Genomic DNA, 18,076 nt, shown 5'->3' on the forward strand with positions numbered 1-18,076 from the left:
AGAGGCCCAGAGATAAGGAAATAGCAATATTCAACCATACTCATCTTCCCCATGGAAGGTACATCCTAGGTAATTGGAGAGAAAAAGATCTCCATTTAGGGCCTCTCAACTGAGGTATTTGGGGCAATCCCAGATCTCTAGTGACTAAGCACTGGTGATTGATGAACATTATTCATGGCCACTTGTAGAGTCTGTTCCCCCTCCCAGTTCTTCTCCCTACTGGAACTGACCAATCATGGATTTTACTGATTTGTTCTATTTTTAGCAATCTTTCAATGTCTATAAAAACCCAATGAATACAAGCAGAAGAGTCCTTGATTGCAGAGGAAAGTTTTGGATTAACTAATTAGGAAGCACTGGTCTATTTAACAAATTGATAGGTCCTTGGAGTTTTGCTAAGTTGCTTTTGGTTATAGGCTGGAATTTTGTGGCTTACAATAACTCGGGCAGCTCAGATGAAGAGAGAGTTTATATCTTGGCCTATTCCAGGCCTTGGCTCAGCATTTGGAAGACGGTTGACTAAGTAAGCCCTGTTCCTCATGCGCTAGTGGCAGATCCCAAAGGGAAAAATGGCTGAGGCAGGAGCCTTCTTTGTAACAAAACCTGGTCTCTCTTTGAGGACAATCTCCTTACTGCCTAAAGGTGAAAAACAAACACATGCCTCTTTCCTTCTGTCCTACAATCTTCCCTAGAGCTTCCAAAACTGACAACTCACTCGAAGCTGGGAGAAGCGAGGAGGTTTCTGGGGGGGCTCCTCATAGGGCCGATCTGCAAGAGAGGCGATGATCCGCTTCCTGTGGCCAAGGAGGTGAACTTTTAGTACCTGAGAGATGGGAAATGGAATAGGTTAGGACCACAAAAATGGATTTGCTTGATACATCCTCACCCCACTTCATCCTCCACAATGAGTTAGATTTAAGTAGCAGCAATGGGTCATGCATCAGCACAGAAGACACTTGGCTTGAGTTGGGGGCTTGAGTTTAAATGCTAGCTTGGTAGTCACTTCCCCATCTTGGGACTATTTATTTCCTTATTGGTAAAATGAAGGAATTTCAAAGGTCCCTTCCAACTCTGAATTGTGTGATCTTGAGAATGTACTTTGTGGACAGCAGAGTCCCCTCCTCTGCTTCACCTTACCTCAGCAGCTTTTTACGAGCTCCCTGATGTAGACCCTATAACATCCGGTTCTGGGTCCCAGGCCCTGTTCCTTTGGTCTGGCTCCCTCAATTCAAGGAAAGAAGATGTTGTTTCTAAACACCCTGAGCCTGTGCCTTTCACTGAATCCAATATTTCTCAGATCTGGCCTCCTAATCTCATAGGTCCTGACCAAGGACCAAAAGGTCCAAATCCAAATCCAAATCTCAAGAATCCTGAGGCTGAAGGTCACGACACTGAACCTTCTTGGGAACTCTTAGCAGTTGTCCTGCCATATTCTCCCACAATCTCTGGTAGCTGAGGCTGGGGTTTGGTCATTTCATTTAAGGATGTCCTTCCAAAGAAGCTTAGCTCAAGCCACCCCAAAACACAATTCAACAATGTTTAGTTTAGGCAATGAAATTCAGGAATTACTGAAGCCTCTTAAGGCTTGACCTGAGGATGTTCCAAAGGAGACTGAGACTGATTTTTCTATGTTCCTTCTATTAATAGTAACTTTTTTTTTTTTTTTTTTTTTTTTTTTTTTTTTTTAAAGATACACAGACGGACCCTATGGGAAGAAGGTTTAGTCACTCTGTTATACTCACATTAACTAGCTCCAGTTCCCAGAGGTTTTTCACAGTGTCAATAGAACTGTAGCCACTTGACAGGAAAGACTGGATATAGTCCTGCAGCCCCAGAGAGTCAAGCCAGGATGGGACAGATGGCTGGGCATTCCCATCACAGCCCAGAGGTTTTACCTATGATAAAGGGAAAGGGAAGTAATGGATAGCAGATGGTACAAGATAAATGTTCCCCTGTGGAGGCACTGACATGCCTACATCAGCTCCACATCAAAATGCAGACAGTTGATACAATGAAGACTATCTCTAGAAAGTTAGACAAGCATCTCTGCTCAAGTACATGTTTCTCTAGAGTCACCTGAGGCTGGGGAAGAGAGGCTCTTTGAGAGAGCAAAGTAATTTTTTTTTTTTAAATTTCTTTTTATTTATTTATTTATTTTTATTTAATAGCCTTTTATTTACAGGATTTATACATGGGTAACTTTACAGCATTAACAATTGCCAAACCTCTTGTTCCAATTTTTCACCTCTTACCCCCCCCCCTCCCCTAGATGGCAGGATGACCAGTAGATGTTAAATATATTAAAATATAACTTAGATACACAATAAGTATACATGACCAAAACATTATTTTGCTGTACAAAAAGAATCAGACTCTGAATTATTGTACAATTAGCTTGTGAAGGAAATCAAAAATGAATGTGTGCATAAATATAGGGATTGGGAATTCAATGTAATGGTTTTTAGTCATCTCCCAGAGTTCTTTTTCTGGGTATAGCTAGTTCAGTTCATTACTGCTCCATTAGAAATGATTTGGTTGATCTCGTTGCTGAGGATGGCCTGGTCCATCAGAACTGGTCATCATCTAGTATTGTTGTTGAAGTATATAATGATCTCCTGGTCCTGCTCATTTCACTCAGCATCAGTTCGTGTAAGTCTCTCCAGGCCTTTCTGAAATCATCCTGTTGGTCATTTCTTACAGAACAGTAATATTCCATAATTTTCATATACCACAATTTATTCAGCCATTCTCCAACTGATGGACATCCATTCAGTTTCCAGTTTCTAGCCACTACAAAAAGGGCTGCCACAAACATTCGTGCACATACAGGTCCCTTTCCCTTCTTTATAATCTCTTTGGGATATAATCCCAGTAGTAACACTGCTGGATCAAAGGGTATGCACAGTTTGATAACTTTTTGAGCATAGTTCCAAACTACTCTCCAAAATGGTTGGATTCGTTCACAACTCCACCAACAATGCATCAATGTCCCAGTTTTCCCACATCCCCTCCAACAATCATCATTATTTTTTCCTGTCATCTTAGCCAATCTGACAGGTGTGTAGTGGTATCTTAGAGTTGTCTTAATTTGCATTTCTCTGATTAATAATGACTTGGAGCATCTTTTCATATGACTAGAAATAGTTTCAATTTCTTCAATCTGAGAATTGTCTGTTCATATCCTTTGACCATTTTTCAATTGGAGAATGGCTTGATTTTTTATAAATTAGAGTTAATTCTCTATATATTTTGGAAATGAGGCCTTTATCAGAACCTTTGACTGTAAAAATATTTTCCCAGTTTATTGCTTCCCTTCTAATCTTGTCTGCATTAGTTTTGTTTGTACAAAAACTTTTCAGTTTGGTATAATCGAAATTTTCTATTTTGTGATCAGTAATGATCTCTAGTTCTGCTTTGGTCATAAAGACCTTCCCCTTCCACAGGTCTGAGAGGTAAACTATCCTATGTTCCTCTAATTTATTAATAATTTCATTCTTTATGACTAGGTCATGAACCCATTTTGACCTTATCTTGGTGTACGGCATTAAGTATGGATCAATGCCTAGTTTCTGCCATATTAGTTTCCAATTTTCCCAGCAATTTTTATCAAACAGTAAGTTCTTATCCCAAAAGCTGGGATCTTTGGGTTTGTCAAAGACTAGGTTGCTATATTTGTTGACTGTTTTGTCCCTTGAACCTACTCTATTCCACTGATCAACTAATCTATTCCTTAGCCAATACCAAATAGTTTTGGTAACTGCTGAGAGAGCTAAGTAATTTAGAGATGATTCCAGAACATTGAAAACCAACATCATGGCCAGGAATCTGACAGAAAATCAGATCCTGTGAATCATTCCTGTGAAACTGAAAATAATTCTGCTTGAGCTGTGTCGACATGGGAAGATGGTATAGGGGGGAGAAGAAAGGTGACATTCAGCTCAATACTTCCAGCTAACACTTTTCAGATTTTGAATTTCCTGTAGCTTTTTTTTTTTAAAATGTGTATCATGTACCCAATGGGCAATTTGGTATAGTCAATGGATTCCTTTTCAAAATGTTTTGAAATGCAAAAAATAAATCAATTATATTGAAATAAAGATGCATTTTTTTTTCTTCTTGTTCACAAGTTCACAAACCTCCTGAAATCTATCTACAGACTCCACGTTAAGAAGTCTTGCTCTAGGGGTATATAGGTTCTTTGGGTATATGGATAGAAGGATAGTATATGTAGGAACAGAACACTTTCTACTTTACCTTAGTTTCAAGAAATCAGAGGTCTTTTCAAAAATAGCAATCCTCATGATGAAATATTATCCACCTCCAGATAAAGAGGAGATGAAATTTTTAAACATGGTCAATGTGGTAATATATTTTGCTTGACTATATATTTTTGTAATAGGTTTTGTTTTCCTTGCTTTCTCACTGAGGAGAGCTGAGGGAAGAAGGGAATGTGAACCTTAAAATAAAATAGAATTTAAAACAAAAAGAAAAGAAAAACTGTTAAAATTAAACAAATATAACTTCAACAACAATACTATATGATGACCAGTTCTGATGGATCAGGCCATCCTCAGCAACGAGATCAACCAAATCATTTCTAATGGAGCAGTAATGAACTGAACTAGCTATGCCCAGAAAAAGAACTCTGGGAGATGACTAAAAACCATTACATTGAATTCCTAATCCCTATATTTATGCACACCTGCATTTTTGATTTCCTTCACAAGCTAATTGTGCAATATTTCAGAGTCTGATTCTTTTTCTACAGCAAAATAACGTTTTGGTCGGGTATACTTATTGTGTATCTAATTTATATTTTAATATATTTAACATCTACTGGTCATCCTGCCATCTAGGGGAGGGGGTGGGGAGGGGTAAGAGGTGAAAAATTGGAACAAGAGGTTTGGCAATTGTTAATGCTGTAAAATTACCCATGTATATATCATGTAAATAAAAGGCTATTAAAAAAAAATTAAACAAATATAGTCATCTACATTTTAGTCTAAAGAGGCAAAAGTAGTTGCTGGTTGGCCCTTGATCTCATTCTTGAATTGAACTCATAGCTCCCTCACTCAGGGGAGCAGTCATGCTAGTTTTTCCTGTATTCAGGTTGTAAGCATGAATTTGTCAGAAAAATAGGAACACATAGAGCTATAAGTGCTATGTTGTAGTGAACAGAAGCTGGATTCACGGTCAGGTCTCTCTTGGATATTGCTGTATGATCCTGGCAAGTACCTTAACTTGTATGGGTTTTAGTTTCCTTCCCTGTAAAATGAGGGGCTGAACCTGATAGCTTTCAAGATTCTTTCCAGCTTTCAAAATAGGGTTTATATTTCCTTTAGGAGGCTGGGGCCTGGGGCTCTTCTCCAAGAGTCACATGTAAATATAATTGTGCAACTCAATCAGGAGAGTCCTGGGAGTAAGACCTATGAGGTGAAGGTCAATTCTGAGTAAGATCATAGACTTCTGAGATGATCAGACATTTTTCATAATGGGTAGATCCTCTCTCCCACAGGCTCTCCTGAGCCCAGACAATTTCTCTGTATCTTGGATTTCCAGGAGGGCTTAAAATATAGCCAGGAACTTAAAAGAGCCTTATGCCACTTATCTGTCTGGATGGGGAGGCAATGCTGCAAACAAAAAAATGAGTTATGTCTAGGGCTATGCCCGAAAGGAAGAAGTCCATCCAAAGCATAGTTCTAGATACATCTGTGAGAAGGAAATGGGGATGAAGAGATGATTTAGGGGAGTACAATTGTCTTTAAGAATTAACCAAAGATCTGGTTATCCAATCCCATCGGCACTGGCCAAATAATAATTTATTAAGTGCCTAATATTATACCATGCAATGCTTTAGAGTTATTTAAAAAAAAAAAAAAGGCAAAAACACAGTTCTTACTGTCTAGGAACTTATATTATAAAAAAGGAGCAAACATGCAAGCAACATGTACATCTAATGCATATACAAGATAAATACACACACATACATATTTCCCTAATATTATCAGCATCTCCCCTACAAAGAACTTTTAGCATAAAAACAGAAGCTTAAGGCTCTTGTTAATAGGCTTGCACAATTCAATACAAAATCATAACTTTCTATAAGCTAAAGGATCAGTCACTAGTGAACTTCCAGAGGAGCCTATTCTGAGATAGGTCACTATGACCCCATGTGCTAAAGAGGCTGAGAAGTTCTTTATAATGTGGGATGTATATGTGTATAGATAGATAGACAGCAGACAGAATAAATAAAAGGTAATTGTAGAGCAAAGCATTTTGTTGGGGCTGGGAAGAAGGAATTATGAAAGCCTTTTGCAAAAGGTGGGATTTAAGACTGCAGGAAGCTAAGATGTAAAAATGCATTTCAGGCATAGGTATTGGAGGCAAAACAGCATAGAGATGGGAAATGGAGTATGATATGCAAGAAATAGCAAGGAGGCCAGTACTGCTGGATTACAGAGCACATTAGGGGCAACCATTGGCACAGTGCTTGATCCACTGGGCCTGGAGTCAGGAATACCAAAGTACAAATCCAGTCTCAGACATGTACTAGTTGTGTGACCCTGGGTGAGTCACTTTAACATGTGCCTCAGTTTCCCCATTTGTGAAATGGGGATATTAATATAAACAAATAGCCCTTATTTCCTAGGGTTATTGTAAGGATTAGATGATATTTGTAAAGTGTTTAGTACACAGCCTGGCACGTAGTAGGTGCTATACAAATGGTGATTATTATCATCATGTAAAAATATTTGGCTTTAAAAGTCAAACTGACAATTTAACATTTGATCCTGGAGGTAACAGGAAACCATTGTAGTTTACTGAGAAGAGGAGTACCATGGTCAGACCTGTGTTTCAGGAAGATCACTATGGCAGCACATTGGAGAATGTACTGGAACAGGGATAGACTTGAGCCAAGGAGATCAATCAGAAGGCAACTGGATTGTCCATGCATGAGGTGATGAGGGATAGGCAGATGGTGATGCAAGTCTGGAGTTTAGGAGAGAGGTTAAATTTGGATAAACAGATGTGACAATCATTTGAATAGAGATAATAATTGAATCCATGGAATCTGATAAAATTACAAATCAAAATCATGTAAAGGGAGAAGAGGATCAAGGAGGATAATCAGAGTCAGAGTCAGAATATAGAAGTGAGGTGGGTAAGGGGAGAGAAGATTGAGGCTCCACATAAGAAAAAATTTCTTAAGATTTAAGCTGTACAGAAGTTTGATGAATTGTTGTCAGAGTTAACGAGTTTCCTCCTCATTGGAGGTATTCAAGCACTGCCTGGCTGACTACTTATCAGGGCTATTATAGAGAGTATTTCTGTTTCAGTAAAAGCCAGAGTGGATGGCCTCTGAGATCCCTTTTAACTGATTCAGTGACTCTTTGTGACCATCCTTTCCCCTTTGTTTTGGCTCAAAATGAAGCACGAAGAACCCAAAAGTATTTTTACCTTAGGCAAAGACCTCGCAGCCTGCAGAAGCTTTCGCCGATGCTGGGGTTCGCTGATCCCAATATCCCGGAGGTCCTGATCTTCCATCACATTACTACCCTGAAGGCAGAGAACAAGGAGGTTTTAATAGAAATCATGACTTTCCTGACTGTTAAAGGCCTACTGAAGAGACTGCTCTAAATTTCTTCCCTTACCGAAGAGAATACTTGAGGTCATCTCCTAGATTTCCTCACATGGCCAGCCCTGCACAGTCTAATCCAAGGCAATTTGGACAAATTGAGTCTGAATCCTGACTTAGACATTTACTAGCTATGACCCTTAGCATGTTACTTAAAACTTATTTGTTCTCCATTTCTTCATGTGTAAAATGAGGATAATAATAGTAATATCTCCTTCCCAGGGGTACTGTAAGGATCAAATGAGATAATGAATGTAAAGTTCTACATACTATAAAGTGTTATATAAATTCTAGTTCTTGTTCTTCAATAACAACATTATTATTATTATATATGACATGTAAAATATAACTATCTATAGTACCATCATCATTGTTGTTATTATTACTGTTACTATTATTTCAGTATAAGATCCCTTGCAGCTGGGGCTGCTAAAGTGCTCTAAGTACTTTGAAGGATTTGACCCACAGGAAAATCCTTTTTCATTTGAGGAAAAACTTTTCTCCAAGACAGAGAAAAGAAGCCATATTCCAAATTACTGGAAGAAAACTGAAGAATGAACCAGTCAGAAGAGCATTATCAGACTAACACTATCTCATGCATAGATAAGTCTTAAGATATATTAGCTGAATTGATTTCAATTAGCCTTTTTTAAACAGATAGCCAACAGTCAAAAGTTTGAGGAACATGTAATTTTGTATTTTAGTGCTAATATGACTAGGGCCAGACCTCTTCCTTTTGACCCATGTGATACCATTGCTGAATCAAAATTGCCTTTAAGAAAAATAAAGGGATTCCTTTATTTCCCTGAATTAAATGTTGCTCCCCAGAGCTTATAGATGCTCATGGACAGCGGGAAGCATGGTATAAAAGGAAAAGAACTGGATTTAAAACCCGACATCCTATAATTCTAGGAAATTAAGCTCCTGACAGACTTGGATAGAAAGAATATCTGAATCAATTTTGTTTGTAAGGACTAAACACAAGTCTTGTGAAATTTTAAAATATAATTTATTTTAAAGTTTTAGGAATGCTTTTTCAAAACACCAGTTATTTTCTGATACACTGCTTCTTCCCTTCCCACTCTGCAGTCCAACCCCTCTCCACCACACACCTAATCCTGTCAGGTAATACAGAAAACAGATCGACAAAGCAACTGCCTCAGAGTTTAGGGAACATCCCATACCTGTAGCCCCTACCTTTCTATAAAGGCAAAGGAAATGTCTTTCATTATTTTTTCTCTAAGACATTAATCACAACAATTCATCAGAATTCAGCTGTCCTTGTATTTTTGCTTACACTACTGCAGTTTTTGTGTATATTTTCTTGGTCCTACTTGTTTTCAAAAGTTTCGTTTTTAAGAATTTCCTAATATTCTTTCTATGATGCAATTAATTTCACTTTTCCCACATAATGTAATTTGACCAATTATAAGTGATGGGCATCTATGTATCTTTCAGGTTTGTTTGTTTTTTGCTACCCCAAAAAAGTATTCTTACAAATATTTTGGCTTATATGAGATTCCCTTCTCTCTGATCTTCTTGGTAGGATATGCCCATTATTGGGACAGCTAAGTCAAAGGATATAGATGATTTAATCACTTTTCTGACCTTCATGAACAAACTTAAAAGTTGGTTTAAAAAATAAAGAAAAAACCCAAGAGACTGTCATGTTTCCTTGGAAAGGGAAGGTGAGTATGGTGATTCTGTGGATTTCTGAGAAAGATTAGAGATAATTCTCTCCTTTATTCCTGCTCTACTAAATTCCTTGTCCCCAGTAGTTGTGTTGGTATATAAACTAAAGTTATCTTAATCTAGAGATATTAGAGGAGATAGTAGCAATCCACTAGAGGCTTCTGCAAATCTCACTTGGTCAGTGACATTAGGCAGTAGCAATTGGTGCTCAATGCTTCTGGGAACCCCCTCCCCTCCCAGCCTCCTCCCATGAAACAGCCAACACAAAGAATTTTTAGCCTTAGCAGTTTTCATAAAAATCATTTCAATGGGAACCAACTATTTAGTACATAGCAATTTTGATTATATAAAATGTAAAAGATGTTGCACCAACAAAATCAACACCATCAAAATCAGAGAGGAACTAGAGAGGCCAAATCACTTTCTGCTGATCCTTCATTCTGCCAATTTGCTGATAATAAGAGCCTAGCCTGGCTCATTTCATCCAGAAATCCTAAAAGTCCTCCAGAAAAAAAGCCCTTCTCTCTTTTTCTCTGATTGAGCTTTCTCCTCCATCAGAAACACCTCCTTTAATACAGAAAAGCTAGAAGGATGAAGGTTCCTAATCTAATCTGTCATCAAATGTTATCACCTTAAAGAGTCTTAGAGCTAGAGAAGATCTAATTTTGCTATTTTACAAATGAGAAACTGACAACTAGAAAGTGAAAAAGATGGGATCCAAGGCCATACCATGACTCCATTATGATGCTTCCTCTACTTCCTCCTAATAACAGAGAAATTGATTTTTAGGAAATCTCTTTCCATGTTCAAGTATTTAAATTATGTGCACAGGGACTGACCTCCTAGCCAAGACCAGGCCATTTTCTATAAACGTCCAGTGATGTTCCCTTGTGCCACTATGGCAATAAGAGTTTGGGGGATTATTTTCAGAATTCCACTTCCCCCTATCCTCATTGATGTGGACCCAGATTATGACCCAGGGAGCATAGAAGGTCCCAGCAAGAACTGGTGCCTAACAGAATCCCATTTTACCTTCCCTTTGCTCCAAAGCCCACACATCATATTCCTACCAATGTTCCCTGTCCCCACCAGACTGGACACTGACTCCCCCAATCCCATTCTTGCTAGACCAGAATCTTTCCATGCTGAAAAGAACTCCCCATCTCCTATGTTGCAGACACCCCAGTGTAACATGGGAATTCCTGGTCCTTGCTACCTAGACTGTAGCTGTATGTTTTAAAACTCTAGGTGTTTCATTCTATTTTGTGACTGTATTATCTTCTCCCAATTAGAGTGGGAACTCCTTTGAAAAGAATTGTTTTATTTTTTCTATTTCTATCCTCATCATTTAGTATTATGTGTGGCAAAAAGTAAGCCCTAAATAAATATTTTTCATTCATCCATAATGGTTTAGTACTACCTAATTGGAGACACACAAAAAAGACTGACTTATATGGTCTGAGGAAGTTAACTGGCTACAACACAAGGAGGAAGGAAAGTTTTTGATTATATACAGGAAGAGAGTATTTCCTGTATTGATTTGGGAGGTTCCCAATGCTTCAAATGACATAACAACCACAATGTAGGTCTGTTATTAATGGTACCATTTGCAAATAGTGTGTGTTTAAGTGACCTCCAGTCCAGAAATACATCATAATCCAGTAGAAAAAAAACGATGTTGCAAATAGAATCAGAGAACCTAGGTTCAAATCCCCTCTAAGGGGGGGAGGAGGGGTAAAGTAAAGTAAAGCTGTTTACTTCCTATGTGGGCTTTGGATAAATCTAATCTCTCTAGGCCTGTTATCTTATCTGAAAAAATGAGAATTGGACTAAATAAACTATAAGATGGTTAGAACACATAAGGGAATCCACTACTTACTGCTGGGTGGGAAGACATGGCAGCAAAATCTGTGAGTTGCCTCACATAGCATTAGAGGATTTAAGAGCAACCTTCAGAATTGCAGAGGATCCTAAAAACTTAGGAAGTGTGGGGAGATTCTTAGTTTAGCTTAGGTATGATTAGGGAAAAAAACCCAGGAGCTGATATGAAAAATCAGGTATTAGAATTTCTCACCCAAATTCCAAACTCCCACTGACAATTCTGCCCATGGAGAATAATAATGGGTTTGGAATGTAAAGACCTGGGTTTGAGTTCATCTCTGAGACCTGCATGATCCCTGACAGATAAGGTATTTGACCTATCTAGACCTCAGTTCCCTCATCATGAACTGTTCTCAACATGAGAACTAATGTTCTCATTATCTGTACTATCTAAAATTGTTGTTTAAAAAAAAAAAAAGTACTTTGTTAAAACACAAAGATGAATTGTTAATTTTATCATTAGAGTAGAGTGCATGTTCCCTCACACTTGCCTCAATGGGCATTATTGGTATCTGTGCTTGTTTACATGGTATTCAGGATGTCAATATGTAAAGCGTGAAGATAGCCAGGATCCTCAGCCCCTGAATCAGTGCTGATGGTACGTCAGGGTCACAGAATGTCACACATGTCCAAGCAACTAAATTAGAAAAGAAGTGATAGTTATGTGTTTTTGAAAGTCACACTGAAACTTTATTGTAGAGCATTGCCTCTAACTTTCTATATTAGAAACAACATAATATTTTCTAGGCTCAAATAAAGCAAGCGTTGTAAAGTATGATTACCTACTTACAAACTCTTTGTAATGTAAACTAGCTGAGTGCTTTTAATAGGGAAATTTTATAACTGAATTGGAAATATTTAATACATCTTTCTGAGATATCTGTGTATGCATTTTATAAATAAGCACCAGGTCATTTCAATATAGCATAACAAAAATTGAACTATACAAGTTTGAGCTTACAGTATAGGATTATGAGATGCAAAAAGTAGTATGGAGAATAAAGAAATGTCTCAATAATCAAAACACTATTTTCTTGATTTTTTTTCCTTTTCTTTTTCCTGTTTACTAAAACTTAGTCTTAAAGCTCATCTGGAAATTTATATGCAATTATCCACAGTAATTTGCTTGGCTATAAAATTCTTGACTATAATCAGAATTAGTTTTTGCATCTACCCTACCTACAAAGGTGGCCCCCTTGGAAGCACTCTAATGAACTAGTCTTTCAAGATCAAATTAGGAACAATGACTTTTATACTCTAAACTATTAGAGAAATAGGACTAACACTAATAAACATATTCATACATCTACCAGCACTTTTAAAGTTTATTACTCATTCAAAATTAAAAAACATGTAAAGTTGTCTGCCTTAGCAAACAGAACCAAACAATCCAGCTGAAGTTCCTACTATAGAGAAGAGTGAGGAAAGAAGTTAGAAGTTAGGTGACTCCTTTAAAAATAGCATCAATCAATAATGCATTGTTGATGGAGTTGTGAACTGATCCAACCATTCTGGAGAGCAATTTGGAACTATATCCAAAGGACTATCAAACTGTGCATACCCTTTGATCTAGCAGTGTCACCAATGAGTCTATATCCTGAAGAGGTCATAAAAGAGAGAAAAGGACCCACATGGCAAAAATGTTTATAGCAGCTTTTTATAGTGGGCAATTGGAAATTGGATGGCTGCCCATCAGTTGGAAAATGGCTGAATAAATTATAGCATATGAATGTAGTGGGATATTATTGTTCTATATAATGATGAACAGGCTGATTTCAGAAAATCCTGGAAAAACTTACATGAACTGATGCTAAGTGAAATGAACAGAATCATTGCACACAATAACAGCAAGATTGTGTGATGATCAATTATGACAGATTTAGCTCTTCTCAGCAATTCGGTAATGCAAAATGTCATCTGCATCCAGAGAGAAAACTATGGAGTCTGAATGTGGACCAAAGCACACTGTTTTCATCAACTGAGTAGCTTTGGGCAATGATATATGACTATGTATATGACATTATCAAAGATTTCTGGAAGCCTGATGACCAGTAAACAGTAAAAAGTGGGAAAGATTCCAAAAGGCTTTTGGAGGTTCATGTCATACTCTTAACTAATAATAATGTATAAGAAAAAGCTTTGAAAAATTATAAAGCAATAGATAAATAAGATGGCATTATTAACATGAAGTTGGTAGTACTGGTGAGAGAAACTTTGGGTTCTTTTCATGAATAATCCTAGAATCCAAGAAAAAAAAAATCTGCTACATGACCCCAAGAACACCAGCAATTTGGTTGTAGTTATAGAAAAATTACAAAGTTACAAACAACTCAGGCATCTTCTTGGGGCTCCTCTGGTACAGAAGGAGATAGGGCATGAATACCCCATGTCCTACTGAATGCTAAGGATTTTGCTCTCCTAAACAGAAGAACCACTTTTTTAATCTCTTAATTAGAGGGACTAATTCTGAAGTTCACTGCTTCTACTGACATCTAATGAAAAGAAAAATGAGAGTCTAAAGATCTAGATTAAAGAAAGAGAAACAAGAGAATAAGTGTTTATACAGTACCTACTACCCTCCAGGCATGGGGTTAAATGCTTTAAAAAATATTATCTCATCTGATTCTTACAAAATGTGGGAGGGAGGTACTATTATTGTTCCCATTTTACAGAAGAGAACACTAAGGAAAACAAAGGACAAGTTATTTACCAAGGGTCACATAGGTAGTAGGAGATGTCTGAGGCTGAATATCAACTCAAGCATTCTTGATGCTCTTTCCACTATGCCACTAGCTATCTCTCAATTTTCAGACGTTAGAAAGACCTGGGTTCAAATCTGGCCCCAGTCACTTAGCTGGGGCAAGCCATTTAACCTTGCTTGTCTAAGAAGCAGTTAGATAAGGGAACAGAGGACAGAGTACTGGCTGGGCCTGGAGTCAGGAAGACCTGAATTCAGATGTGAGCTCAGACACTTACCAGCTGGGTGACCACAGGGAAGACACCTAACTAGCCCCTAGTATCTTTACTAAGAAAACCTCAAATGGGGTCACTAAGAGTCAGACATGACCTGTAACACAGCTACTCTCAGGTGGGGGTGGGGTAAAGACCAATCTGTCACTTCAGTTGGGCAGCAGACCTATGGCAAGCTTGCATGTACCTTCAGGGCACATTGAGTGCATGTATGTGTGTGAAGGGGGGGAGGGGGTGGCGCTCATGCACCCATAAGTGGGTTCTATAACAATAAAAAAAATTTACTATGTGACCACACTACTTCTCAGTTTCCTCATTTCAAAACTGTGTATGCCAAAACTTCTGCAAGGCTTCTATTTATATTTGCTTGTGGGCTCCAGGGATGTGGAATTTTAGAACACTGTCCAAGTCTCTTGGTAAGAGAATGGAGTATTACATTATTACTAATTATCAGATTATCAATGATAATTCTCAATACTAATTACTAGTGCTGGCAAACTAGTCCTGGCATATAGTCTCAGGTGAAATGAGGAGTTAAGGGGCAGAGAGGTGGCGCAGTGGATAGACCACCAGCCCTAAAGTCAGGAGGACCTGAGTTCAAATGTGACCTCAGACACTTAATACTTCCTAGCTGTGTGACCCTGGAAAGTCATTTAACCCCAATTACAGAAGGAAGAAAAGAAAAAAGAAAAAGAAATGAGGAGCTAAAGAAAGGAAAAAAAGAAAAGAAAAGAAATGAGGAGCTAAACAGTCCCACAGTATCTCAGGAAGGAGGACCTACCCAATTTAGACAAGGCAGAGTACTGAGGCATGCAGGTGAAGCGCTAACTCCTGCCACTTCTTCCAATCTGTGTCAGAAGTTCCGATACTGACTTGGGGCAAACTACCTGAGGCTCAGCATATGAAGTCAGGACCAAAATATAATTAGTAATGTCTTCTTGATAAGAGCCTGGCAGACAGTCCAAAACTCTAAGTCCATTGCTTTTTGGAATAAGAGGAAGGGGATAAAGAGCATAGTAAGGTGACACACGGCTCGGAGAATCATTTATGCATGTTGATTTTCAGATGTCTAAGATTTCAGTTTGCTGTGCCTGGAATATGATTGTACTTGGGATTTTTTTTTAAGTCAGTCAATAAAAATTTATTAAGCACCTGCTACATGCTGATTCCTTTTGTCAAAAAGCAGAGAAACTCTAGATAAAAGGGCAGGAGAAATTGGGTGTTAAGAAGTTATGTTTCTTTCAGGTAGAATTCTTATTCCTAAAGAATTCCTACAGAGGAGAGGACTCACCAGGAAACGAACATCATCAAAGCCATTCAGAAGCAACTTGCTTTCGTATTGCTGCAAACCAACTGACTCCAGCCACTCCCCGACACTCTGCTCCAGCATCCGTGAACCTGACGAGAGAGGAATTGGCAGTCGCTTGAAAAGAGAAAAACCATTAAGGCGGTAGCAGCGGCACTCAGAGGAAGACAGATGGCATTGCCACATCATAGTCATTACTATCAAGCAGCCAAACTAAGTACAAAGGTGCAACAGAGCATCAAATCCACAATTCCTCTTCTGTATATGGACCATGGACCAGAGCTTCTGTGGCTTTATAAAAACTATTCTTCTTAAAGGGGTATTGCACCTAACCCCCAAAGGCTAGAACATGGCTCAGGCTGCAGTGACACATGTACTGATTTTTGGGTTTTCCTGAAAACACATTGGGGGTGGGTGGGTATCCAATCCCCAAGTGGTGGCTCAAGTCTGTCAACTCTTTGTCTCATCAGGGAGGGGCCGGCATTCGCCCTGGGGCATTCCGGACAGTCTGTCCCAGTAGGAGCTCAAGGTGAAAGAGAAGCTGCTGCTAGCCCATAAGCCAAGTCCCCTTATCCACACCACTTCTGAAGCACCACCCTGTCCTGTGGGTCAGGGACAAGTCCTATAACCTTGCAGCACAAATCAGTCAAGAGAGAAAAGACATCTTCATGCAGCGGAGAGACACAAACACATAGCCTGGACTCAAGAGAGGAAGCAGCAGCAGCCACAGCAGCCACAGCCACTCCCGGCTAATGATCAGCTATTTGTGGAAGCCCAGCACATGCAAGTCAAGCAGCACACAGAAAAGGGTAGCGGGAGCAAAAATGATTTTACTTTTTTTCCCCCAGCAATCCTGAAATAAGCAAACCATGGCCACCACTTCTTCCTGTTATTCAGTACAGTACAGCAAAAGGCTGGGACTTATAGATCCTGGCTCAGGCAGGGAATCACTTCCCCCACAGCACAGCATCCCAACTGATTGCTCAGCTAACTGAGGTGAGAATCCAGTTCAACATCTAGATTTGGGTTACTGGTAAACAGAACATCTCACAAAGTCTAGAGAAAAGGGAGTAGTGGAGCATTGTCCACTTTCTATATTGCCAGAGTACTCTCTAGGGCATGGACTTTGCCCAGCTTCATTTTCTTCCTCTAAATACAAATGATTCTATGATTGACCCCAAGCAGACAGAAAGGAGCTCAAGAGTAAGAGGTAGATTTGGTTCTTTCTAAAAACAAGCAGTTAAAGGAAAAGAAGGGGGAATAGTTGTCTGTTGACAGGTTCGAGTCTATTATGGCTGGTAGCTGATCTTTTTGGCTTAGAGATAAATGAGACCAACTCTCCCCTTGGAAATATTACACATAGTATTCCCAGATCTTGTCCTTTTTCCTATGGAAATGAGCCAATAAGAGAAGACAGTCACTTGCTACTCTTCTTCTACAACTGGAGAAGGAAATAGAACAAGGGAGAAAAAAAGTTCACACTTTCCTGGTAGTCCTTGAAGTCCTGTGGCGATAAATGTACAGACATCTATTTGCTTCTTAGCCTGTTTAAGTGCATCTGGCTTCCAAAGGCAAATGTCAATAGAAATGGAATAGAAGAAACTGAAGAAGAAAAAGGAGCCAACTACAAAATCATCATCACCTCCAACGAACTCTCAGAATGTCAAGAGCCATTCCTGACACTTCAGGGCACTTTCTACCCCCAGATTCGGGACACTGCCAACTTGCTTGATGAGCCACCAAAACCTGGAGACTAAAACCTTCTTCCAAATCTCTTCTCTCTCTTCATCTGCCTCTTGCTGAACAGATGGTGAGAGCTCTCGTGCTTTAGGTGATCTCTCTGCTATACACTGCAGCGATGATAGATGCAGAGCCTGGGGATGTGCCTAGTCCCTCGCTAGGGAAAAATGAGATCCAGGAAGCTAACTAGCAGAACCCTGGATACTCCCAGAGTCTGCCTGCCCAACAGCTGATTCATTTCTTCTCTGTAATTACACAGCTGCACAGCTGTGGTCCTTTATCAAGCAGAATGGGTGTCCTTGTTAAGGGGCGCAGCAGAATGCTTTGTTTAAGCTCTGGCTTCACTCTGCCTGCTGCTGGCTCCCTGGTCCTTTCTCACTCTGGAATGACTTGTCCCTCCCCTTCCCTTTCTCCTCCCTTTCCTCCTCCCCCTCCTAGCTCAGTAAAATACAGCATAGATCTGAGCAAAAGCTGCAGCTGCCAGGAAAGGAGAGAAGAAAGCATCATAGTCATAAAATTGCAATGACAGATTTCTCATCTGAGATGGATGACAGAGGAAGACAAAAACTAAGAGGTTGCAAGTTTGCTATCTTTAAAGAATGAAAAGCCAAAGGATGGTGATATTATTTCAAAATGAACTGTTGGGAGGAATAAAGAAGATGCCAGCAGCTCCTGCCAAGAGTTTCCTGGGACAAGGAGAACAGCCTTACAAAACAAGGGAAGGGGTAAGCAGTGGGGAAGAAGTTAAAAAAAACCTGTACCATTTACTCTGAGTAAATTACCACAGGTAAATATTCCCTCCACTTAGGGAATGTATGTACCTTTTGTTGCTTAAAACCATAGGCCACAGG

General features: G+C 39.1%; 1 protein-coding gene across 7 annotated transcripts in view; it reads right to left on the reverse strand.

Moving 5' to 3' along the window:
- Window positions 1–18,076, reverse strand: part of ANKS1A (ankyrin repeat and sterile alpha motif domain containing 1A) — a 229,081-nt gene that overhangs the window by 14,696 nt on the left and 196,309 nt on the right. For 6 of the 7 annotated variants that reach the window (XM_031965020.1, XM_031965019.1, XM_031965018.1 and 3 more), the window contains 4 exons: window positions 15,471–15,577; window positions 7,459–7,557; window positions 1,743–1,895; window positions 716–823 (listed from right to left, as the gene is read on the reverse strand). In XM_031965020.1, coding sequence (XP_031820880.1) covers window positions 716–823; window positions 1,743–1,895; window positions 7,459–7,557; window positions 15,471–15,577 — 467 coding nt within the window. Of the gene's footprint in view, window positions 1–715; window positions 824–1,742; window positions 1,896–7,458; window positions 7,558–15,470; window positions 16,314–18,076 lie in introns of those variants that run through there. The other variant, XM_031965024.1, reaches the window with a different exon arrangement.

Source organism: Sarcophilus harrisii, chromosome 4 (genome assembly GCF_902635505.1).
Source record: "Sarcophilus harrisii chromosome 4, mSarHar1.11, whole genome shotgun sequence".
NCBI classification, from domain to species: domain Eukaryota; kingdom Metazoa; phylum Chordata; class Mammalia; order Dasyuromorphia; family Dasyuridae; genus Sarcophilus; species Sarcophilus harrisii.